The following is a 26,549-nucleotide window of genomic DNA, read 5'->3' on the forward strand; positions in this document are numbered from 1 at the left end:
CGTGACGACGAGTGGTTATGCATGCGCCAGATGACGTCATGACCTGATTTACTTTAAATAGTTGAAAAACTGAACAAATTTCATGTACGTCGCGTTAGGTCAGTCGATTAGTGCGTTGGTTCATTATCTAAACGTTTTGGGTTCGAATCATGGTGTGAGATGCCTTTTTTTTTTTTTCGATTTTTAAATTTAAATATTGAACCAGTGTTATTTAAGCCATTTTTCACGTTCGTTTTTCTGTTTTTTTGTTTTTTTTACTTCGCTGATCCACCCCCGATCACACACCCAAAAACACCCAGGTACCCACCGATTTTTTAAATTTTAATATCGAAACAGGCTTATTTAAGCCATTTTTCACATGTTTGTTTTTCTGTTTGCATCGTTCGTTCGCCTTACGTTAGCTTTTTTTTTGTGTTTTTTTTTCCCCCGCTTAAGTTTTAACGTTTTCTTTTTTTTTTACTTCGCTTATAACAATGCTTACGTCATCGTCGTCGTAACGCTCGACGACTTCCGGACGCGCACCTGTCAATTTGGTTCTTACTTAAATAAATTCAAACATCTTTCACTAACTCATTTTGGCTGGCCGATTTTATTTTCAAACTTTGCCTCAGGGCTTCGGGTTCGATCCCCCCCCCCCCCCCCCCGGTTTCTTTTTTATTTAACACCACACACACACGCCTACAAACACCCGGGCAACGCGGGGTACCCTCGCTCATCTATATATATATAAAAGGCAAAATGTGTGTGACCATTTCGTGTATGTCTTGCAAAGGTTTTTCTCGCACATGCTCCCGGGGGGGGGTACTATTGCTTAGAACTGTTTATATAGGCCGTAGATAATAATATGTAGGATTTGAGAACGCGTGTAGCGTATAGATTTATTTACGTCGATTTTTACAAAATTATTGTTATTTTGGCTTCTCCCGTGTTGATTGGGCTTTTTCGTATAAAAAGCGAAACTAATTCAAACTTAACAGCTTTCTCGGCATCGCGCCGGGAAACGTACAGAAGCAATCAGCTTTGATCAATGTTGTATATCAGACAATTGCTATTCAATCTGGGCAATTGGGAGCTGGTTTCCCCCTCCCCAACATCTGTTGAGGAAAAAAACAGTCAAATTTGGGTAAACAAACCCAACCGCTGCCTCGCAGCAAAAGTGAACTGCGTGACTTCTATTTGACCTTCTTAATTAGATCAAATGGAAACTTTTATTGTGGACACCTGTTTTTAATACTTCAATAAATAAATTCAAACGTGTCTCCCTTGTATGTCGCGGTGGCCCAATGGTTAACATCGCACATTTTTTTTTCACACTTTAAAACCGTCCTTTCATGACGAGATCAGTTCTATGCATGCGTCAGACGACGTCATGAGCTGATTTAGTTTAAATATTTGAAGAACTGAGAAAATTTCATGTGTGTTGTGTTAGCTCAGTTGATTAGAGCGTTAGTTCATTATCTAAACATTTTGGGTTCAAATCGTGGTGTGAGTTTTTTTTTTTTTTTTAAATTTTAATATTGAAGCAGTGTTATTTAAGCCATTTTTCACGTAACGGTTCATTATCTAAACGTTTTGGGTTCGAATCATGGTGTGAGATTTTTTTGATTTTTTTTTTTTTGATTTTTTAAATTTTAATATTGAAGCAGTGTTATTTAAGCCATTTTTCACGTAACTTATTCTTAGGTTTTCATTAACACCCCCACCCCCGACCAACCACACACACCCAAAAACACCTGGGTACCCACCGATTTTTAAAATTTTAATATCGAAACAGGCTTATTTAAGCCATTTTTCACATGTTTTTTTTTTTCTTTTTTTGGTTTTTAGTTTTAACGTTCGTTTTTCTATTTTCTTTTTTGTTTTTTCGATTTTTACATTTAGCATCATTCGTTTGCCTTATGTTAGTTTTTTTTTTTTTTTTTTTTTCGATGTTTTGACTTCAGTAACTTCATCCACAATACATTGTAGTCTACAATGCACTGTTGATTTTATAAAATTATTTTTTATATATAATGGCTTGAATTTAAGTTTCAAATCGAAAAGTCAAGTATCATGCTTCAGTTGTGCTCTAAACAGAAATATTCATTTCGAACATGCCCCTGTCGTATCAAAGATGTCAGGCTTTCGGCTTGTGTAGTAATAAAACTTCTCAAATGCACTCATAATGTTAGTCTATGTAATGTGTTACAGGGTTCGTACAGATTTTCAATGTCCATTTTCAAAGGCTTTTCAGTGCCTTTTTCTTGGGTGCTCAGCATTGTGTGTTGAGCAAAAAAAAAAAAAAGTTGTAGTAGGCAGGCAGGCAGGCAGGCTCGAACCTGTGATGCGAAGGCAGAAAAGAAAGTGGAGGTGTGTATAAGGGTGTTAGTTGAGCAAAAAAAAAAGGAAAATTGCGAGCACAAAAAAATATAGTAGTAAGCAGACTCGAACCTGTAATGTGCCAGAGGAAAAAGAGGTGGAAAAAATAAACCGTCACAATTGGTCGAAATAATGCCTTTTAAGCGACATCATGGATGCGAGGGTTGAATGACTTGCAAAAAATGTCAGCAAAACAATCGACCCTCGCTGTACAAAACTGCCCAGTTGAGGGTGAAGGAATTAATGTTTTTGGCCAATTTTTTGATATTTGATGTCCGAAGGGTCAAGCTTCAAAATGATACCGATATCGTGAAAATCCATTGCCTCTGTAGAAAATTTTAGGCAAACATACATTTATACATACAACATCTAAACAGACAGGTGAGATTTATATCAAAGAAGATGATATAATAAGCAAAAAACTTAATTGACAACAAATTTATTTAATGAAGTAGTTTTAAAGATCACACAGTTATTTACATGAAATTCTAATGAGCAACAAAACTGATCAGTTATTTACACCTTTTATTTTGTGTTTAGTGCCAGCCATGTGCAATTTCAACACACTTTCAACCATTTTTCTAAAAACAAATGTCATTTTACATACACAATAATATGCCTGTCAACAATCATATTTACATACCCTGGCCCACTTATATTTGACCAATCAAGTGCGATTAAATGTTATTTTTCTCATTGTAGATTGGTCTACGCTGTGTTCATTTTACTTTTAAATTTTGAATTCCGGTATTGTGGATGCAGGAGTTATGTCCCTTTATCATGAAACTACACAATGCGCAGTGGAAGTATGCTGAGCCCATAACCTCTAGACCTGTAAGCCATGTTTAGTTTCAGAACAGTTTCCTGCTGGTTCGTTGTTCTACACAAGTCCTGAGAGGTGACTGGTTCACAGTAGACAGTTCTCGAGTTGGAATCCACAGAGCAAAAGATTCTTCCCTGTTAACACGAAGAAGAAAACATATGCGAAATTGTTACAGAAAGGTTTAATATTTGGATCATCGAAGTTAAGCAATGTTGAACCTGGTCATTACTAAATGGGTGACCATTTGGGGCTTCCAGGTGATGTATGTGCTCTCCACTTATCTCAATATTGTTTCCAGTTGTCTTGGACTTCTCCTTGCCTCTGGACCTGAACAGTGCCGATTCAGGAGAGGAGTGGTTAGAGATTGCACAACCCTCACCTCACAATTACACATGCAGCTGCCCCTACAGAGGGTATCCTTTGTCTCTCAAGATTGAACGGATGCATCAACCACTACACGGTCATCTCATTATTATCAGGGTCATGTTGTGATATGCAAGTAATTTTAAGAAATAAATAGGTTAATATCTATTTAGAAATAGACAGTTTTTAACTGAAGTTTGACACAGGTGGAGAAATATAGTAATTTATTTTTGTCAAATTTGTGAGTAGCTGGTATGGATTAGCTCATAAATATCCCTTCAGTCTTAACCGGAATAAATACTTTATGAAAGAATTGATGCAAATTAGATTTTGTAGTTGTGAAAATAGCAACTAAGTTAAAGAAAAATTCATATAATTCAAAGACTATAAACATTGCATGTTAATATGTATTAATTGTAGCCTAATTTGAAAGAAATGTAATTCAGAGTTATTTAACTTTCTGAGATGCTTTTTATTTGTTTTAACCATTGTACTGGCCTTTTTTAGGTAGACATTTTACATGCTGCCCACTTCAGCATGATGAAGTCGGGATTTCCAGCCAGTGCCTCTAAAAAAAAAAAAGTACTTTGACCTAGCAAAAGTTGCCTGTGTATTCCCATCTGCATTCCCAAACAAACTTGCCCCACCTGAAAGCTGGGTGGCAAGGCCTGGGAGAGTGGACCTCCTAGGTAATACTCAAGTGATGTACCTCAGTTTGACAAGTACTTGGCCAGTTCCTGGCCCCACACCTGTTGGGCTGATTGTCAAAAACGAATTCTTGACTGGTACATTTTCAGGTATCTTTTAGACTTTAACCTAAGTTTTGAATATAACCCTGTATTTAATTCTCTGTTGAGCATTTCATGTCTATTAAATATCTAATATCATTGGGAGCATGCATGTAGGGCGGAGGGTTGAACTCTAGTATATCCTTTAACCAGTGCCTTTCTTTATCCACTGGGCTAATTCAAAGTGTACATACTTTATAACAGTTGATCAAATGAGATAGTAACTCTCAATATTTCAGAATGCAAAAAAAATGTGACTCTGTCTTATTTACAGACACTAAGTCTTCATTATAACAGGATATTAAAAATTCTGTTTTCATGAAAATTGATTTTTTTTTTTTCTCAATTTCAGAGTAATGTGGTATATGATGGAAAGTGTACAACAATCTTACGAAATGTCCGATCGTCTCATCCGAGCGATCAGTAACTGGAGAGCTTTTGATCACCCTTCCATCGATGATGATATCGAAGATTTAATAAAATCCGGTGCTGACGTTAATCAACCACACGGAACCTTGTTACCTTTGCATTGTGCTTGTATGGTTAGTGATAAGTATTGTCTGAAAACTTTGCTGCAGAATGGAGCAAGGGTAAGTCTGACTTTTTTTTTCTGTTTAACATTTTGAGCATTTAAATTGTCAAAAGTTAGCATATACTGATTTTTTTTTTTATTTCAAAATATTAATCACATTTTTCCCCCTTTTATGAATCTTCCCTTAAAGCTGCCCAAGTATAAGAATTAATGAGATGAATAAATTTTTAGTTGAATTGATGAAGAATATTATGGAAGTATTGAAAATGATTAATAGGATAAACAAAACTTAATGTACGTACTAGTGACAAAGCAAAAATATCATATTTCAAAAGTCGTATAACTTGATCCTGTAGTTTTATTTTTAAATAAGAAAAAATTTTGAGTAACTAAAGAATGACTTTCTTGTTTTAAAAATAATTTCAAGAAACAAAGGGAGATAATTCAATATTTCAAACTTGTGAGATTTGTTATAATACCTATAAATTCTCATTAATTGCTTAAAAGTAATTTTCTTTATAAAAATAAAACTACTTGATCAATTAGCATCAGTTTTGGAATATGTTGTTTCCGTTATGTCATGGATATGTAAGTCATACAGATTTTTCTTTAATTTTGTTTTTTGCTACAGTGGGAATTCTGTACAAAAATCCAAAATTTTATTGTAAATATGGTTTATAATGGTCATTTCTTCATGACCATGTTGTAGCCTGCAAGGAAACGGTCCCATTGTAATGTGTTTCACAAATGGGAAGTTCTTTTGAAAAAAATTCTGTTAGATGTTAGGCACACAGAAGGAGAAAAGAAATTTCTTTGCAGTTGTGGTAGAAAGACATGTGCTTACTGTGAATGTTTTACCAGGACGAACCAAGAGATAGTCTCGGGTACCTTTCATGGAAATGATGATCGAGTAGAAAGAGACTAGTAATGTCTTTTCTGTGATAAAAGGCTGTAGGGAAAAGAAGAGAACATTCCCTACTAGATTGCTAAGATGATTTCATGCTCTGTCAAGGCAAAAAAACAGTACCGAGTGTTTATCTTCTCAAATGTGACAACAGTATTCCATCTTGGGACGGATCTAACTTGTATAGACAAAAAATTGTATCGGGAGTCAGGTACTTTCTGAAACGGTAAAATGATCCAACAATTAACAATTATTTTTTAATTAAACACATTTTTCTTAGAACTTTGTTACATATTTCAGTTGAAAAGGTAATTTTATGAAGCCAGTACAATGAAGATATGTATATATATTTTTTTTTTTTTTTAATAAACAAACATTCTGTATTTGGATTTTTTGGACTACTGTTCTCATCTTGAGTGTCATTTTCACCAATGTTTTGGTCGATGTAACCTCCAACCTTCTTCATCTTGTCAAACGCTGGAACGTTTCTGTTGAACTCAGGAAATTTGAACAGAAGGACCCGTAGCGCAATGGTTAGAATACAGTTCAACAAGATACACCTGAAGAAAGTCGGGGGTTATATCGATCAATCCTCATCTCAAAAAATCAGAAACGTAAGCAAACATTTGTTTAAAATTAAAAATTTTTGGTGAGAATCATGCCTTCATCAGAATAGAAACAGTTTGTGTTTTTTTTTCTCTTTCTCTTTTTTTCATGACATGGTGATTTTTTTTTTTCCTGTGATAGAAACACTGTTTAAATTTAAATTGAAAATATAACTTCATGAAACCAATACAACACAGATTTTTTTTTTTTTTAAATAAACAAACATTTCATATTATTTGAATTCTTTGGACTGTTCTCATCTTGAGTGTCATTTTCACAACATTTCAGTCGATGTAACCGCCAACCTTCTTCAGGTGTTTCTTGTCGAACTCGGGAATTGGGATGGAAGGACTTGTGGCGCTGTGGTTAGAGTACGTGGAAAAATCAATTGTAAAAGTGATATTCTCCTGAAGGTTGATGGTTCAGTTCTCGGTGTGGATGACAAATACAATAGCAAATTACTTAGGATCTCTCTCCAGCCATGGCTGATGAAACAAGAGCATGCTACCCTCATGAAGTAAACAAAGGGTTCCATTCGAAATTTTGTTCAATTTCTCAAGTTCGACAAGATACACCTGAAGAAGATCTGAGGTTACATCAACAGAAACATATAAAGAATGACACTCAAGATGAGAATAGTAGTCCAAAGAATCCAAATAGTACAACTAATCAATCCTCATCTAAAAAATTCAGAAATATAAACGAACATTTCTTCCAAATCAAAATTTTGCAAGCATTATGCTGTTGTCAGGATAGAAACAGTGAGGACAGTGTGTGGTTGTGCACTCGGATATTTAAAATGTTTTCCTTGAACAACGCTGCATAGATCTCAGTTTTCCAGTAACACCATGCAACGAAAAAAAGAAAGAAAACAAAACAAAATACAAACTGTTTCTATCCTAATGAAGGCGCTCAGTGAAAAATTTTGATTTTAAACAAATGTTTATTTAAAAAAAAAAAAAATCTGCGTTGTATTTGCTTCATAAAATTACATTTTCAATTTAAATTCAAACAATCTTTCTATTACGGAGTTAAAAACTCTTTATGATCAATTCTAGTTGTTGTATTTGTAACTTGATTAGGTAATTTGTTCTGAACTTAAGTTTCTATCATAGAAACAAAGGTTTAATTGTGCAGTTGATTAAGTTTTTTAAAACTTGCCAAAAAAATAAGATAAGAGATATTAGAAAAAAATAAAATTTTCCATCTTTTAAATTGTTTTTTTTATCTCATTTGTTTTCATTTTTATTACATTTTTATAGATTTTTTTTGCTTCTATTTATTTCTCTTTGAAATTCACTTATCTCAATATTTTATTTATAAACATGTAGATCACAACCCTGAACTACCATATTACCATTTTTTTAAATTTTTTTTTTATAAATTTCAATTTTCGAATTCTAAATGAAATAAAAAAGGTTCTTGTCCAGAAATTCCCTATATTAAAAAACATAAATAAAAATTTTTATGATGTACATACCTCTGACAAAAGGAAAATATCATCTTCCAAAAATTATGTAAATTGATCAAGTAGTTTTATTTTTAAACAAGTGAAGCATGCATGGTCCCCCGTGAATGAATAGTGAACGAGGCATAAAAAAAATGACTAAGTTCAACATTTGCCCCCCCACCCCAATTTAGCCCCATAAATTCCTAGAGGACGTCAAATCCTGGTGAAAACGAACAAACGGTGCAATTTTAGGCCTTAACATATGTAAATTTGAGTTCTGCACCATCCAAAAAAAGAAATGACTAAGTCCATCATTTGTCCCCCCCCCTTCATTTAGCCCCAAAAGTCCTCAAGGCCTTAACATATTCAAATTTGAGTTCAGCACCATGCAAAACTGCTAAATAGACATACACAGAAAATTTTGGGCAAATATGATAAAATAGTCCCAAAAATGGAGTGTTTTTATTAGCTCTAAAAGAGCCTCTGAGTTATTGCAAAGTATAGACAAACAAAATTATATAGAAATCAGTTAGTTACAACTTTTCAGAAAGTTTTATAAAAATCCAAGGCATCAATTTTTTTTAATAAGCACAAAAGTTTCAATTTTAGCCATTTTAACCCGAAAGGCACCTCTATGGGGGAAACCAGTTTTCTTGGAAAATCCATTCTGTTACTTTTTTACTCGTATCATGTTTAATGTTTATGCAAAATTTTAAAAATTCCAAGGCATAGTTATTGAGAAAAGTGAAGACAGATTAACGAACGAACAGACAAGGATAAATTTACAGGTCCACCCTCCTTCTGTCAGGGGATCAATTAGGAAACAGTTTTTAAGCTATTAATGGAAATTTGTAAGCATTACAACATAAATCTTGCAAGTTTGAATTATTGAGTTATCTCCTTTGTCCTTTTTGTTGTTTGTTTTTAGATTGTTTTCAAAATGTCAGACAAAACCACCACTCTTTGGTTACTCATAAAATTTGATTTTTTTATTTAAAAATATAACTACTTGAATAATTTACATGATTATTGGAATATGATATTTTCGTTTTTTCATGGACACATACATCATACAGATTTTTCTTTATTTTAAATTAAATGGGAATTCTAAACAAGAACTAAAAAAAATTAATTTAAGACATTATCTTTGATATTTATAGATATCTGTCATGAATGTTGATCACTCCATGATATTATTGTCACCACCTCCCTCCTCCCGGGCTGCCTTATCAAGATCAGTTATCATCCAGCTCAATTTTAGGTGTACCTTTCCATGCAGTGCTTTCTCTCTTTGAAGAAATGTTGGTTTGTTACTGCTTATCTGAAGCACTCCTACTGGGGATTCCTTGGCTATTTTTGTGCCCGGCCAGAGTGCTATTTTTAAAGGGAATTGACTATTAATTATTTCGTCTTCCAGCCTTGTGCCACATCTTGTTTTGGCGTTAAGCAACTAAATCCTAATACAAAGCTAATATCACCATTAAATTTCCTGTGAAATTTTACTTAAAAAAAATTAAAAAAATTGCTCTTGGTAAAGGCTTTTGCTTTCAATTTCATTCTTGGATAGAGACCTAAGTATAATACAGATTCATAGTAGTTTGGGAGAATCTGGCATCGCCAGCCAATGTATAGTTGGTACAGATCACAACAAGTGATTTAGAACTGTTCTTTGTAGTTGTAGATTGGTAAACGACATTTGACTTGCAAAGCCACTAGAGCCAGCTTTCACATACAGCACCTGGTATTCACAAATGGTTACCATTTAAATACTGGTCAGGCTCAATGTTGCTTAACTTCAGTGATATTACGGTCAGTGTCAATATGATTGTAGCCATTTAGTTTGAGATGTTTTTTTATTGTTTATTTACTCTCTAGAAGTTTTTACATATTAATGATTCTCACTAGTAATAACAAAAAGTGTTCTCTGAAATTTGACAAGTTTCACCGAATTTCCAATCATCATTGCCAATTATTTTGTTATCACAACAGCCATTTACCATTGGTTTATCTATGAGATGACTTCAATAAGTTTCCAGACTTTTTTTTATATGGGCACTTTTATTGATAGTATACACATGAAACTCTAATCTTCTTTGAAGTAATCTCCTCCGGCTGCAATGCACATGTTGTACCATTCCAACAACTTCTGGAATGCCCCATTAAGGTTTTCCTTGAGTTTAAGGAATAACGAAGTCACAGGGAGCAAGGTCTTGACTATAGGGAAGGTGAGGAACTGTCTTGATGCCCATCTTAGTTAAAATAGTCTGTGACAAGGATGAAGTTGTGGACTTGTGCATTGTTCTGGTGGAAATGCTGCTGACCCGATTTGAAGAGTGCTAGCCTCTTCCCCAAAAAATCTCTTCCTGAATTCCCTTAAAACCTTAGCATAGTATTCCTTGTTGACTGTCTATCCAGTGGGAACCCAGAGCATGTAGATCATGCCCGTGCTGTCAAAACAAGGGATCATCATAAGTTTCTGGATAGATTGGCTCCGTCTTGGTCTTCCTGAGTTTGGGAGAGCTAGCATGCTTTCGCTGGGAACTTTGTCTCTTGGTCTCTGGGTGATAGCAGTGATCCAGCTTTCATCGCAGGTCACCAGAGAACTGCGGGATCTGAATTGATCAGCTCGACCATCTCCCTGCTGGCATGATCTTCTCTGAGCACCCTTGAAACAAACTTTGTGCAAATCTTTCACATCCTTAGTTCCTCGCAAATAATTGTGTGTACAGATTTCATACTGACATAAAACTCTGCACTTATTGTCTCTATAGACACACAACAGTCCTTATCCATGAAATTCTTTATTTGGCCAATCAACTCAGGTGTTCTGACTTCCTTACTCCTCCTACACCTCTCATCATCCCTCACAGACTCCATGCTTTCCTTGAATCTCTTATGCCACTCAAAAACTGATGCTCGATTAATACAAGGTTATCCAAAAGCAGTCTGAAGCATTCTATATGTTTCTGTGGCATTTTACCAAGTTTAAAACAGAATTTTATTGCATATCGTTCTTCTAAAGTGGCCTTACGTCCAGGTTGCATTTTTGAAATTCACCAGCTGTGACAATTGGGTTTTAGTAGAGTGTATTCCAATTTCTGCTATAACTGTTCATTTGAACTTGAAATCATAAAAATTGGTCAGTCATCTCAAAAGATGTATAGCAATAGCTGAATGTCCAAGAGTCTTTGACAATTTTAAATGGCTGTACAAAAAATTCTGGAAACTTATTGAAAGCTCCTCAGGATTCTAGTATTTTCTGTGCTCTTGCACCCCTGTTGTTCTATTAGTCTTTTTTCTTTTTCTTTTACTAGGTTTTATGGAACTGTTCCTAGTGCTCCTATTATTGTTTCTACCATATTAATTTTCTTTGTATTCCATTTTTTTATGACAATTTTGTGTTTTGATGATGTAAGCTGATGCCATCATTTCTTCTTTTTGTGACGGAGGCGGAAGGATGTAAGATTATGAGATTTCCGATGGTTTCAGTTATTTTCTTAGATTTATATAATGTTTTTTTTCTATTTCAACATCCCTTTGGTTGATCAGCATTACCTCAGTATGTGGGTTAGTTTTTGCAGTTGAGAATTTTCCTTAGTATATCAGCATTGTATGTTATCAATCTTCCCTTTGATTCCAATTTCTCTTAGTCTTCCCCCCCCCCCAAAAAAAAGCTTTTCAAAAATTTTCCTAGTGCTCATACAATTGTTGTCATTACATTAATTTTTTTCACATTTCATATTTCTCTTCAGCTATAACGAATGAGACTTTGGTGATTATCTTTGTTTGCTTTTCATGTGATGGAGAGATGTCTGAAAGACATTGCAGGGATTAATAATTACTATATATTTTACACATGTCTCACAACTCTTTAATAATATTTCTAATACTTTCTATTCTTCTTTACAGATTATCTTTTAATCTGATGGATTGAATTGATTTGATTAATCAATTGGGATTTGTTCTCTTTCAGGTGAACGATAGAGATGGATATAGGAGAACGGCTCTGCACTATGCTGCGGAGAAAGATGAGAGCTGTCTGATGATTCTTTTAGAGAACGGCGCTAATATTAACGCCCCCGATGGAAACGGAGACACAGCCCTTCACTGGGCTTCATTTAAGAACAAAGTTGAATGTGTGCGCTTGTTACTGGAAAATGGTGCCAATCCCGATGCGCGTGACTACAATGATGACACACCCCTAAGTTGGGCAGCCCTCAAGGGTCACCTGCAGATCATCAAAATATTGCTTGAGTATAATGCCGACCTGTGCAATAAAAATCTACTGGGGAAAACTCCGCTGATGCAAGCTGCTTGTATCCAAGCTCGTGGCTTGAATAGCGAGATTGATGATATCTGCCTTGACCTGCTGATCAAGGCCACTGGTCAGTTTGACCTGCGTAATAACCGTGGCGATTTGGTGAAAGATCTTTCAAATGACAACAAACTACGGGAGATGCTGCTCCCTCTTTGTATGAACCCTTGTTCTCTGCAGAGCTTGTGTCGGGCTGTCATACGGAAGGCCCTAGGCTACTGCTATTTGCCGAAAACTGTTTCCAAACTCCCTTTGCCTACACAAATCAATGAGATTCTTTTGTTTCGGAGATAAAAAAAACAAAAATAAATAAAACATGTTATTTCATTCGTTTTCACAAATTTTGGGATAGTGTTTCTTTTTTTTCCTTTTTTTTTTTTTTTCATTATTTCATGTAATATATATATTTATATATATATATATATATATATATATGTACACACACACACACACAGTTCTTCTCCAGAATTCACCTTATACTAAAAAAAAATAAAAATAAAGAAAAATCTGTATGATGTGCATACTTATGACAAAATGAAAATGTCATCTTCCAAAAGTCGCATAAATTGATTGAATAGTTTTTATTTTTATAAAGAAAATCATTTTTAAGTGATTAATGGGAATTCGTAGGCATTAAAACATAAATCTAGTAATTACAAATTATTGTTGAGTTATTTCCCTTTTTTTTTTTTTTCAAAATGGCAATATTCACACTCACTTCTCGGTTGCTCATAAAATTTGATGTTTTTTTATTTAAAAATACAACTACTTGATCAATTTATGTAATTTTTGGAATATCATATTTTGTTTCATCACAGATACATACATCATCTTTATTTTTGTTTTAATAATAAAGATTAAAAAATGAGGAATTCTAGAGAAGAACCACATATATAAAAACACTTTGTGTGTGTCTGTAAGTTCATTCCCTATGAACTCCGAAATAGCTGTGATGTTTATTTTTATTTCACACAAATATACTTTATATGCTTAGGAGTGTTCTTAGAGAGGTTTTATATCGGAATGCCTCCACTAAGTATCAAAAATTGATAATCGAAATTATCTAATTAAAGAAGGGATAGTCCAATTTAAACCAAAGTTAACATCACAAATATATTTGAAAAGTTTTATCACTGCACCAGCAGAAGTGGCCTGCATATAAAATCAACAATAGGTTCTTTCATAAGACTGGGGTGCATTAGAAATTAAGGTTTCTGTTTAGAGCACAATTGAACTATGATATTTGACTTTTGCATTTTAAACTTTAATTCAGGACATTACATAAAAATTTTATAAAATCAATAGTAACTTCTCTACAGTGCAATGTAGACTACAATGTATTGTGGACTAAGTCACTGTGGGGAGACATGTGATGGTTCCTTCTGGCACACCGTGGTAGGTCCCCAACTAAAGCAGTCAATCATAGCACATTCATTGATCTTCATTCAATCTTGGACAATGTCAGGTCTTCTTGCTAGTATATATATATATATATATATATATATATATATATATATATATATATATATAACTCGTTTCTTATTGTTGAGCACTTTCAGTCGGTCAATTTAGCTCTTATGCATAGATCATCATATAACGATTAGATCACTGTCTGACTGACGTAAAGAACATTTAAAATTAAAATGTTTAAATTCAACGCTATTTCACGCGGATAATGGCAGCCGAATGGATGCGGTCTTTGCTAATCGAGCCAGAGATGTCTCGTGTTGCCGAGCTCAAATCTGTCAACTGGTATTAATCGGGACACCCTGCACTGAAGATTCCTGAAAGAATGAAACACTAGTGTCTGTAGGCATTTAATTATTATATTAAAAAAATAATTATATATATATATATATATATATATATATATATGACTTACCTTGAATGCAGGAATCAAGCTCTTACAAACTTACCAAAAAATCATTTTTCGTTCAGAGCATACAATTGTTTCAGCCTACCACTAAGATATTTCTAATGTTCAAAATTTATAATGTATTTATCTTCTCTTGGTAAGGCCATCTTCAGTGCTCGTCTAAATAAAAAAACAAAAACAAAAAAAACCCAGCAGTTCTCCATAGGGAAACTGCATTGCATTCCACCTTCATTTTATAATTTGTTTTATAATAGAAGTTTTTTTATTTCCTCACAAGTTTGTTTGTTTGTGTTATTCTGTCAGTTATTGACACAGCTAAGCTGAAGCTCCACTGCACCCAGGCTGCTCACTTCCTACAGAGGTTCAATCTACTAAAAGATTGAGGTTGGCACTAGGGTAGCCTGGTGTTGATGGCTGGTCAGGTATCTTTTCCAGCCAGATGTCTAAGTATTTCTTGAAAGTGTTGGGGGACACTCTCCTTATATTTCTTATTGTGGCTGGAATACAGTTGAATGTTCTTGTGCCAGTACAGGTGAAGCTGTGGTGGATGAGGGACTTAATCCTCTGTATAGTCCCAGGTGTGGTTTTTATATAACACAGCCTCCTTCTCCACTGGTGGGTTATTTCTACTATTGTTGTGCTTGGGACCCTTCCTTCCAAGATTTTCCATATATGGATGATAATACATCATTCTCTTTGACGTTGTAGTGAATACAGTTGCAGTTCCTTCAGCCTCTCCCAGTAATTCATTTGGTCTACTCCACATATTTTGCTGATGAATGTTCTCTGGGGTGCTTCTATTTTGCAGATGAATGTTCTCTGGGGTGCTTCTATTTTGCAGATTTCTGTTACTTTTTGTGAAGACCACAGCTGACATCACTATTCCAGCTTTGGGAGGACAAGGGATTTCCATAGTGTGAGCATGAACTCGCTGTTCTTACTCCTGAAGGTTCTCAGAATCCATGCTATTAGTTGTCTTGCGACCGATGTGGTATGGTCAATATGTTGTGTGAAGATGGCATGCTCATATAAACCCCTACATCCTTCATTACTTCCTTTGATGTGATTTCTTGTTGGCCACCCCAGTATCCAGATGTTTTCTTGAGATGGTCTTTATTACCATATTGGAGTAGGTCAAATTTGTCTCCATTTAGAGCTATATTGTTGTCATTAGCCCATTTTATAATTTTGGGGAGATCTTTTTCATGATTCATGTGTCATTAGCAAAGATATTGCTATGGTGTGTTCGAGATCTCTATCTATGTCAGTAACCATTATAAGAAACAACAGAAGACCTAATACTGTGCCTTGTAGTACGTCGCTGATGACCTTACTTTCTCTGATAAACTCTCACGAATGATTACTTTTTGTGTCCTGTCCGAGAGGAAGCGGTGTATCCATGTCCTGAGTTTTCCACAGATTCCGAGTAAGCGAATTTTATGTAGGAGTATACTGATGTCTACTTTGTCGAAAGCTTTTGCAAAATCTATACAGATTACGTCTACGTTATCTTCATCTTGAATATTATGTAGGGTGTTCTCTTAGTGAGATAGTAGCTGTGACAAGCAAGAGCGGCCTTATCGAAATCCATGTTGTCCTTTGTTGAAGGCTCCTTTGTTTTCCAGAAAGTCTACCATCTTATGTCGCGCTGTCTTTTGACAATCTTTATTAAATGTGATATCAATACTACTGGTCTATAATTTTTTGCTATTCCTCTACTACCTTCTGTTGGGTTAATTAATAACCTTAGGTAATTGGGAAGTAAATAAAGTGAACGTACCTTTTTGTTTTTTAAATAGCTTCATTTGTGGAAGGTATCGATGATGACAAAGAAACACATGAATTAACAATGTAACATTTTATCAGCACACACGAGATGTAAAGAAACATGTCTATTTATTTTTTATGTCTGTACGCAAAGAAGATATAGACCAAAGAGAACGGGAACTTCACATTATGTGCCTTTTTATACAAAAAAACAAAAGGGAGATAACTCAGCCCCTAACTTAAAGTCCATGGCATCAGTTAAGACGAAGGGAGGCAACTACTTTTTCTTTTTTTTTCACATAGGAGTCACTACTTACCAAGGCCCAAAGGCCACTCGAGGATAAGAAAGAGGGTACAGTATCAGAATCATAGTAATCGTTAGTAGTGGAGATTCAGTAAATTTGTTAACTTAAGTGGAACAGCTCATCAAGAACTTGTTTGTATTGGACTTGAAGATGGCCATATTTTAGTTAGACAGTTTCACAGACGTGCCACTTTAAGAAAGAAACTTTGTGCATGGAATGTATGTTTAGGTTTAGGCACAGATGAAGAGTAGGGGAATTTATTAAGTTTTCAACTAGACGAGTGTTTGTCATGAAAGTTTGGCAGGGAGCATAGATTGGAGCTCAAACGAGCACTTGCCATGAAAATAACGATAAAGCAGAGAGACAGGCTCGCAACATATCTTCTGTGAGAAAGAACTATCAAAGGGGGACAACTCTTCAAAATCTACAACCATTGCTATTCCTCCTTCATGTATTCATATCTTGCCAAGAAAAGATAGTGCTTCTTTGTTATAACAGCAGAATTCGAAAAATTGAAATATTGAATTTCAAGTAAACCCAATGCCATGTCGCAGTAATGAACATATCCAAAAATTACAAAAGACATAGGGTAGAAAATTAATTATTGATGAAAACATTTTTTTCGAAAAGAATTAGTGAAAATTAAGTTTTACTAAATTGACGTCAGATTTTCAAAAGTTTGCAGAAAATTATTACTTCCTTTGTTATGATTCGAACTCTCTTGTTTTTTTGTTTTTTTTCAAAGCAAATTGTCTTTGAAAACTATTTTTGTTAATTAATTTTCTACCTTATCATTTTTCATAATTTTTGGATATATTCATTATTGTGACATGACAATCTAAGTAGTTACCGTTGGTTTTACTAGAAAATCAATAATTCGAATTTCGTTCTAATAATGAATAATAATGATGCAATTCTCTATCTATATAAGAGCCAGGTACGTCCAAGGATGGAATACTGTTGCCACATCTGGGCAGGAGCTGCTAGAAAGGACTTGTCCTGCCTTGATAGAGTTCAAAATAGACACCGTAGCCTCGTAGGAGATGTCCTTTTCTTTTCCTTGCAACCTCTATCTCACAGAAGAGATGTTGCGAGTTTGTCTCTGATGTATCGTTATTTTCATGGAAAGTGTTTGACTGAGCTTCAGTTTATGGTCCCCCCTCGCCAAACTTTCACAAGAAACACTCGTCTAGCTGTAAACACTATCAATAATTTCCCCCACTCTTTATCTGTGCCTAAACCTAAACGTAGATTCCATGAACAAAGCTTCTTTCTTAGATCTGCACGCCTGTGGAATTGTCTTCCGTTTTCCTGCTTTCTGGCTGACTACAATATGGTTGTGTTCAAGTCTAACGTAAATAAGTTCTTGATGAGCCGTTCCATATAAGTTATCAAATTTACCGAATTTTCATTACTAATGATTACTATATTGTCCAATTTCTACTGTACACTCTTTAACCCTTATCCTTGAGTTGCCTCTTGGCCTTGATAATGTGGTGATGCCTGTGGAAAAAAAAAAAAAAAAAAAAGCACCAAAAAGATAAATGCATCATAAATTGGTGGTTGACCAAAAGAATTGTATACTCTAAATGGAAATTTTTTTAAAAAATGACAATTTTTAGTGAATTTGTAAGAGTTTGTTCTCTGCATTCAGGGTGGTTCATATAATGTAAAAACCATCCTACACTATTGAGCTATTGAAAAAGCTTTGTTATAAAAATTTATGGTGCTTGTCGAAAATTCTTTTTTTTTTTTTTTACACAGGAGTCTCCACTTATCAAGGCCCCGGAGGGCACTTGAAGATAAGAGTTAATGGGTATACATTAGTTAATGTGATTATAGTGTAGTAAGCATAAGTAGTGGAAATTTTGTAAATTGGATTACGTAGGAGGACGGTTCATCAAGAACTTGTTTACATTGGATTTAAAGATAATCAGATTGTAGTCAGCTGGAAAGCAGGCAAATGGAAGAGAGTTCCATAGGCATGCCATTCTAAGAAAGAAGCTTTGTTCATGGAATCTACATTTAGGCACAGATAACGAGTATGGGAAATTATTGATAGTAGTTTTGACTAGACGGGTGTTCTCCATGAAAGTTTGGCGAGAGAGGACCAAAGATTGGAGCCCAAACGAGCACGTCATGGAAATAATGATAAAGCAGAAACAGGCTCGCAACGTCTCTTCTGTGGGAAAGAGGTTGTAGAAAAGAGAAAACAACATCCCCCCACTAGGCCACGAAGCCTATTTTGTACTCTGTCAAGGCAGGATAGGCTGTTTTTAGCAGCTCCTGCCCAGATGTAGCAGCAGTATGCCATCCTTGGACGTACTTGGCTTTTATATAGGTAGAGAATTGCATCAGGAGTGAGATATCTACTGGAGCGGTAGAAGGATCCTACCATTTTTCCAGCGACCTTGGCAACGAATTTGATGTATGTATTCCATTTCAGATCAGAAGTAAAGGTCAAGCTCAGAAGCTTGTCAAAACATGAGGCCTCCGTAAGACGAGAACCATTCATTTCAATCGCTGCCAGATGGGGATCAGAGCGTTGATGATGTAAAGATAGGAGCTTGGTTTTAGATGCATTAAAAGTAACCAGCCACTTCTTCCTCCACTGTACCACGCACTCAAGATCAGAGGAGAGAGAATCAGAAAGAACTTAGTCGTTTACGGCCTTTGATGTGCTGCCATAGATGTCTACAAAGGATGTGATTTTGAAGATCATTAATGCAGATCAGGAAGAGAGTTGGGCCGAGGATGGACTCCTGAGGGATTCCAGCATTAATACTGAGAGCTTCTGATTTCTGCCCATCAACCACTACTCTAATGAACCTATCAGAAAGAAATGATTTAATAATTGAGAAAACATTTCCAGCTATACCATAGCTGGAGATCTTATGAAGTAGACCTTTATACCATACCTTATCAAAGGCTTTTGATATGTCAAGAGCAATTGCCCTAGAGAGGAAGCCTCCGTCAAGAGATTCGCTAATCCTATGAGATATAACTGTAAGCACGTCTCCTGTAGATCTAGCAGAACGGAAACCATATTGCATGTCACTAAGAAAGTTATTTTTGCTGAGATGGTTGACCACTTCTCTATTTCACACAGATTCCAGCAACTTACTCATGATGCACAGGAGACTTATTGGCGTGTACTGAAAGCGAGATGAATGATCACCTGAATTCTTAAATACAGGGCATACTGATGAGATTTTCCAGGGTATTGGGAAGCATTTCTCCTTAAAACAATGCTTAAATAACTCTGTAAGTATGGGGCAAAGCTTTTTCAACACTATAATTGGAATACCGTCAGGACCAGTTGCTTTACTGGAATCAAGGTTTTTGATTAGCTTGGCCACATCACAAACAGATATTTGTATGTATTTTATTCCTTAATTGGAATTCATTTTTTTAGATGAGCATTATACATATTAATTTTATTTTTATTTCAGACTATTATTCTCATCTTTATTGGTTGTTGTTTTTCACAACGTTTCGACCAACTATTCCTCTGGCCTTCGTCAGGTGGTAACTGCGACGGATAGGAACTTTGAATCTCCTAACCGCAATCACTGCCATCTGTAGTTGTTGTCGTCTCACCACGTTTTGGCCAAGTAAACCTCCGTCACGCTTTGGGTAGGATTGAAACCGCTATCTTCAGACAATGTCCATCTGGAACCGTTGAGATTCAACGTCTCTATCAACTGTGCCACAGGCCCCAAAGGGCGATCGAGGTTGGATTCTTTGATCTTATAAATCCACGTTCGAGAGCTCAGAGAGAAGGAACATGATCACGTTTTATTTGGTTGGTTGATTGTTTTACAGCATATAAACCCTTTTCAGGTTATTTAATGCCGACTCCAGTGATTTGGTGCTAGTGCACTTACTGATCCGCGCTATTTTTTAAATCGTATTTCCAAGCTTAATTAAAGTTTTATGATATGTTTTTTATTCAATTGTAAGGTTAAAGTATAGAATAGGTACAAAACACCCTCCCCTCCCCATGTTAAGAATGGCTTTTTAAATAATAAAGTTATTATTTCAGCACGGATCAATAAGTCCACTAGTACCAGTGATTTTGAAGAAAAAGTTTTAAATAGAATTTTTTTTTTTTTTTTTTTTTCAAGTCAGTTTCTATTTAACCCATAGTGGACCTGGGAGCAATGACAATTAAGGGGTGGCTCCACACTCCCCAAAGCCCGCAAGCTGGGACCTCACCATCAGATATAGTTTAAGGTCATATCCAGAACCACGTTTTATTTGGGAAAGTCCTTGAAAATAAACGTTATTTTAACAAAAAAAAGGAATCGAGTTATTATTTGTCTTATGTTCCTTGCGATATGCTCTGCTACAATGTCTGCAAGGTGTATAACATTACAAAAGTATATCTGGATAATGAAGCTATTGAAGTTGTCGAGAAGTTTTGTTACCTTTGTGATACCATTGGAAAACAGGATGGAGCAGGTGTTATTGTGGATGCCAGAGTTAAGAGTGGATGGTCTAAGTTCAGAGAACTTATTACTATTGCTCTTAATCACCAGCAAAACGTTATCACTGTTGACCAAGAGAAGAGTCTATCAAGCATGAGTGTTCTGAATGATGATGTAGGAAAATGACACTTGATCAGTGAGAGTTGAGGACATGCGTTGTATGGATAGAAATTATATAAGAATTATATGATGTATGGGTAATGTGAGTTTTAAAGAAAATCAAATATGATGATGATAGGTTTGATTTTTTTTTTTTTTTTACTATCTGTTGTGAACATGCATTCTCTTAAATATTTTAATCATGAGACAAAGCAAATTTTTGGGTTGAAGCAGCCACATATTTTGATCAACTGTTTTCCTTTGCTGTTTACCATTGGCCAGTCAAGTCTTGGCATAGGAATACAGTAGTAGAACCCTGGGATACGGCATTAAAAATTAGTAACGAAATACAGTACAGTATATAATACATATGTATATTACAATAGAAAAATGCAAGCATGACAAGTAATATGGTTAAGCTTAAACATGGAAAAGTAAAGGACTAGTTGTTAAAACTGGAAAAGAAAAGGACAAGATATTCTAGTAAAAAATATAATAAATCTATAACTTAAAATATTGCAGTATTAAGAATTTTTTTTGGGGGGGGGTTGTATTATTGTACACATAGATTCGAAAAAGTTGTCAAAAAACAAATATATAACAAATAAATGTTATCAAAGGCAAGATAAGTTACTTTTCTACCAAACTGGATATATTTTTCATGTTTTTATTCAATGTAACATATTTATTCAGCTCGAAAACCATACAGTGTTTACCGATGTATTGGAACATTCAAGATGGCGTCTGATTCTCTCTTTAATATGGTAAGTTTGGGAAAAGGTGTTATAAATAAAAAACCGGTTAAAATACGGTTAAAAACTCGCTCAATATATGTTACCGTGACATAGGTTGACATATATTCGGCGGGTTTTTAATAATATTTTGTATAGTTTTTTATTTATAACACCTTTTCCCAAACTTACGGTGTTAAAAAGGGTGTTAGACGCCATCTTGAATTTCTATTTCCAGAAAAATGTAAACACGATATTTGTCATAATGAATTTTTACGTGAAATATACGGGTTTTCAGATTTGAGATAAAATTATTCCATGTATTTTTTTTATTTCACACGCTATTTTTTCTTTGAGAAATTAACTTTAAGCTGTAATCTTTTAAACATAATCAAGTAACCGAAAATTTAGAAAATATTAGGATTAACCGGCGTTTAAAACCAGGCCTATACCAAAGCATAAGCAAGCATTAGAATTGCCCATACCTAGTATTTTAATTAGAAAAAAAAAAAAAAAATCGTTACGATTACTGTTTCCAATTCACTTCCTGTTGTCCTTTTCCATGTTAAGAGTTTTATTTTTTTCTTCTTCTAAATAATAACGTTATTGTTTAGAAAAACCCTTCTTAAAAAGAGGAGGAGGGCTTCCGTTACGTATTCTGTAATTTATTTTCGCCTAACAATTTAATGAATAAACGATACCCTAAAAATTCAATTTAAAACGCAAGAGCGACCGGAAGTTAAGTGAAAACAGTAATCGTAAAGATAATCAGAAAACATATACAAACGAATTATTTTAAAACTTTTGGAAGCCGTGTTGAATGGATTTTATGCTCGTTAAGGTCAGATGGTACGAGAGAAGTTTGTTTCGTCTGCAATATTATCGTTGCTTTTCGGCTGTTTCCGTAACTCGTTTACGGAAAGAAACTAGCAACTATTGCAAACAAATATCATTTAGGGAAACCAAATAAAATTTATTGATAACATTTCTTTTAGAATCATTTATTTATATTTTTGTTTGCTTATTAAAAAACAAAACGAAACAAAATTATAAAAAAAAACGCGTAATATTAAAAAAACATTTCTTTTTTAAAATCAATCCGGAAGTACTGATCGTCTGACGAGCATGCGCAATGAGAATTATAAAAGGAGTAACCTGAAATTTTCTATAGATTTTGTTACAGGGAAATCTCTCACTTAAAGGTATTTTTTTGTTTTTTGTGCTTTTCCTATATTTTTGATTAATCAACCACTATTTGCATCATTTAATTAATCAATCCTAAGCAAATCCATTTCTTTCTTTACATTACTTTTATTTCGTTAGTTAGTTTTTACAATTAAAAATGTCTATAGCTCTTAACTTCTGCCCGGTGTGTTTCATATCTGCAAGTAATTATATTTTAATATAACCGGAAAATATACTAATATTAATTCAATTTTTACCGGTTTATTTATTTCATTTGTGTTTAATTATAGATAACAAGATGAGATTAGAAGGCTTAATTTACTAATTGAAGTTGTACACACGTGGTCTGTATTTTTTGTCTGTTTCTATTTCCTGCCCTCTCCACGAGGTGGAACTTAGACACGTGGTCCAATTTTTTTTTATTATTTTTTTATTTTTTATTTAGAGCGAATTGAACTCTCAAATTTAACAAAAACCTATTTACTTGGAAGCATTGACCACCGTGAATTGGGACTCAGTAAAAAAAAAAAAAAAAAAAAAAGTAATGGTTGGGACTATGAATTACATGCCAATATCAAAGTGTAGTATCTGTTCTTCAGATGCGGCACTTCATTTCTCGTTCTCTTTCAGTGGAGGAGAAATCCTTCACGACTGAGACAATTATTTTTGTACCTTTTCTCCACGTTAAAAAACGACCCTGGTGTCTGTCCCGTGGGGAGGCATTGTAAATAGGTACATCATGAGGGTGAAAAGATTCTGGCTGGCTAAACACTATTTGTCCCAATCCATTCCAAGAGATCAAATTTTTTTTTTCTCCCCCAATCCAGCTTCTCCGAAAGAGTTCCTCTACATAACCCTCAACTCAAAAGAAGTTAATGACTTTTCGTAGTTCTAGATTGTAGAACAGACCCTTTTCTGATGAACGAGTCGGCAGGCACAGACTACACGTTGGTTATAAAACTGTCTGACGACGTTAAGGGATTATTTTATTTGTAGTTTTAAAAGTAAAGTAAAAATATTCATAAATATTTTAATTTAAAAACTTAGTATTTTGTTTTCCCAATAGAACAAAACTCAGATTGAGTGACGATCGATCCAAAATTAAAACGGTTGTTTGTACGTAATCCGTGTAAATGAAATTTTACTTATTTGTTGCGTCATAAGTTGCAATATAATTTTAAAGCTACAGATCAAATTGAAACGATGTTGGTCATTGAAAGCTGAGAAAACCTATTTTAATCCTATTGAAATTAGTTTAGATTCGTAAAAATAAAAATGTGCTTATTCAAATTAATACGTATGGCGGCAATTAAAAGTAAAGAAAATGAAAAAAAAGTATGTATGATATACGTATTCGTTACAGAACGAAAATGTTGTTCCAAAAATTATGTAATTTGATAAAGTATTTTTTTTTTATTCAAGAAAATTTAATTTTACGACTAAACGAGTCGTAATGTTTTCGTCAAGGGGGAGACAACTCAAATGCTTTACTTTCAATACGGTATAGTAAAATCGCGGTGCTTAAAATAGTCGACAGGTCGATTTTTTTTTTTTTTTTTTTTTTAGCCTACTAAATTGTCATGTCGAAAATATTAATATATCCAAAAATTATGAAAATCCATAGAGTAGAACATGTTTTTAGTAAAGTCTATCGCTATGGTATGAAACTACGTCAGTTATTAGTGGCGAAAAGAGATAAGTATATTTCCTGTATTCATAATCTTCAAGGTGTTCAGTTCACATCTAGGGAAAATGTAATTTTTCGTAAAAAATTACATTCAACTATAAATTTTTTTTGTGTTACTATACACATAGATTCAAAAAAGTGGTCAAAAACAAATTTATAGCAAATGTTATCAAAGCAAGATAAGTTACTCTTAGTCTTCTACCTATCTGCAAAAGTTTTTAGTGGTTTTATTCGCTTTAAAACGTGGAATCTTTCGAAAATCAGTGTTTATCGATATATTTTAAAAAGAAAAATGGCGGCGTGCTTGCTGTTGAATACGGTAAGTTTGGGAAAATGAGTTTAAACAAACAAATTATACAAGAATACTGTTAGAAACGCACTCAATGTTACCGTGACATAGGTGGACATATATTCGATGGGTTTCTAACAGTATTTTGTATAATTATTTAGTTTAAACTCATTTTCCCAAACTTAGCGTATTCAACAGCGAGCACGTCGCCATGTTTCTTTTCCAAATATATCGATAAACACTGATTTTTGAAAAATTCCACGTTTTAAAGTGAGTAAAACCGCAAAACTTTTGCAGATAGGTAGAAGAGCAACTTATCTTGCCTTTGAAAACATTTGTTACACATTTGTTTTGTTTTTTACCACTTTTTTGAATCTGTACAGTGTCAAGCCCAAATTTTCTACTAAATGAATTTTCTTAATTTTTGGATGTATTACTATTTTCGAGATGATAATTAGGTAGTTATTTTTGCTTAAAACCACATGAAATAAAAATCAATCTGTCGACTCTCACCAAAATCGCTAAAAATCATAGATTTGATTTTCCTAATTAACAAAAGTACTTGATCGATTTACGTAATTTTTTTAATGACATTCGTTCGAATGAGTACGTGTATATCCTACAGATTTTTCTATATTTTCTTTACATATGTGCCAATTTGAATCGGCACCAACTCATTTTTTTACATTAATTTTAATTGTCTATGCAAACATGTATTTTCTTTTTCAAAATCCGTGTCGAGTTCAATTTAACACGTGGTCACTGGTGTTGGTGTTCATCGTCATCTTTGCGAAGATTTTTCGTGAAAATCCAGATGTTAATTATATTTTTTAAAACACCAAGATTTCTAATTCGGTGATTATTTTTGATACTTCTAGTATAGAAAATATAGACGCCATTTTTTTTTTTTATTTCGAGCACCTGGCGTCAAAAACAGGAAGAAATCAGTATTTTAACCGAAGCATGAAAAAAAAAAAAAAATGGCAGATTTGCCGTTTAATTGTACTCAAACGAGGTAATCACTAAAAGGGGCACTTAAATGTCGACACCGGTATCTTAGCAGAAGCATTTTTTTTTTTTTTTTTTTTTTTTTTTTTTTTTTTTACATGTTTCACAAACATTAAATGGGTAAAATATAATCACATAATTATTGAAAATATGATCGATCATGTTATAAAAATTTAATTCAAATTAACCACGTTGTTTAACAAATAATGCAAGATCAAGTTTTAAAATGACTAAATATATTTTATTTTATATTTTAACATTAAAATTAAAAACATTGAACAATAAAAATAATACTTTGGGTACTTATGTATTTTTTGGTACTGTGGCAGTACTGTGGCACTGTGCTAAAATGTTATATTGAAAGCCATTCTTAACATGGGAGGTGTTTTGTAACTATTCTGTGCTTACAATTAAAAAAAAAAAAAAATATCGTGAAACTTTAATTTAACCTGAAAAATATATTTTAAAATAGCGTGATACCAAAAATGCATAAGCACCAAATTTCTGTTTAATTTTACAGTAGATATTGTTCTCGGATTCATACGATGGGAGATGGTACCGCGTTATTTTTATATAATTGTTTTTCTTTTCGTTTCTTTCCAGTTTAAATTCAAATTTCACGATACCTTTTTTTTTTTTTTTTTTTTTTTTTTTTTTTTTTTTTAATTGTAAGGTGGAAGTGTATCAGAATTTTTGACACCCCTAACACGAAACTGCGAATAAAATATAAAACTTATTTCTTTTAAAAGTGGGTTGTTTATTTTCTTTATGGAATATACTTCCAAAAGAAACTATTTAAGTTGTTTAAAAAAATATTTTTTATTCAAGTTTTTCCCCAATTTTTAAACTTAAAATTTTTAGAATGTTTTCAGGGTCAATGTGAAATTTTATGCTCTTTTCAATAAACCGAATATATTTTAGACAAACTTTTTTTTTTTTTTTTAAATTCATCTCCCCCATTTTGAAATATCTA

General features: G+C 33.9%; 2 protein-coding genes across 6 annotated transcripts in view; both read left to right on the top strand.

The window, feature by feature from the left end:
• LOC145248155 (ankyrin repeat and SOCS box protein 8-like) overlaps positions 1-12,480 on the top strand; it is a 44,757-nt gene extending 32,277 nt beyond the window's left edge. For all 3 annotated transcript variants that reach the window (XM_080109980.1, XM_080109979.1, XM_080109978.1), the window contains 2 exons: positions 4,685-4,922; positions 11,798-12,480. In XM_080109980.1, coding sequence (XP_079966106.1) covers positions 4,689-4,922; positions 11,798-12,433 — 870 coding nt within the window. In that variant the 5' untranslated portion in view covers positions 4,685-4,688 and the 3' untranslated portion in view covers positions 12,434-12,480. The remainder of the gene's footprint in view (positions 1-4,684; positions 4,923-11,797) is intronic.
• Positions 12,481-22,480: 10,000 nt separating this feature from the next.
• The window catches only part of LOC145248156 (lupus La protein homolog B-like), a 35,880-nt gene continuing 31,811 nt past the window's right edge, over positions 22,481-26,549 (top strand). Inside the window, exon 1 of one of the 3 annotated variants that reach the window (XM_080109981.1) lies at positions 22,481-22,609. Coding sequence is in view for 1 of the 3 variants with exons in the window: in XM_080109983.1 (XP_079966109.1) it covers positions 25,272-25,423 (152 nt within the window). In the remaining 2 variants the exon portion in view is untranslated. Of the gene's footprint in view, positions 22,610-25,192; positions 25,424-26,549 lie in introns of those variants that run through there. The other 2 variants (XM_080109982.1, XM_080109983.1) reach the window with 2 other exon arrangements.

Source organism: Euprymna scolopes, chromosome 26 (assembly GCF_053919585.1).
Source record: "Euprymna scolopes isolate OS-2025 chromosome 26, ASM5391958v1, whole genome shotgun sequence".
Classification (NCBI taxonomy): Eukaryota; Metazoa; Mollusca; class Cephalopoda; order Sepiida; family Sepiolidae; genus Euprymna; species Euprymna scolopes.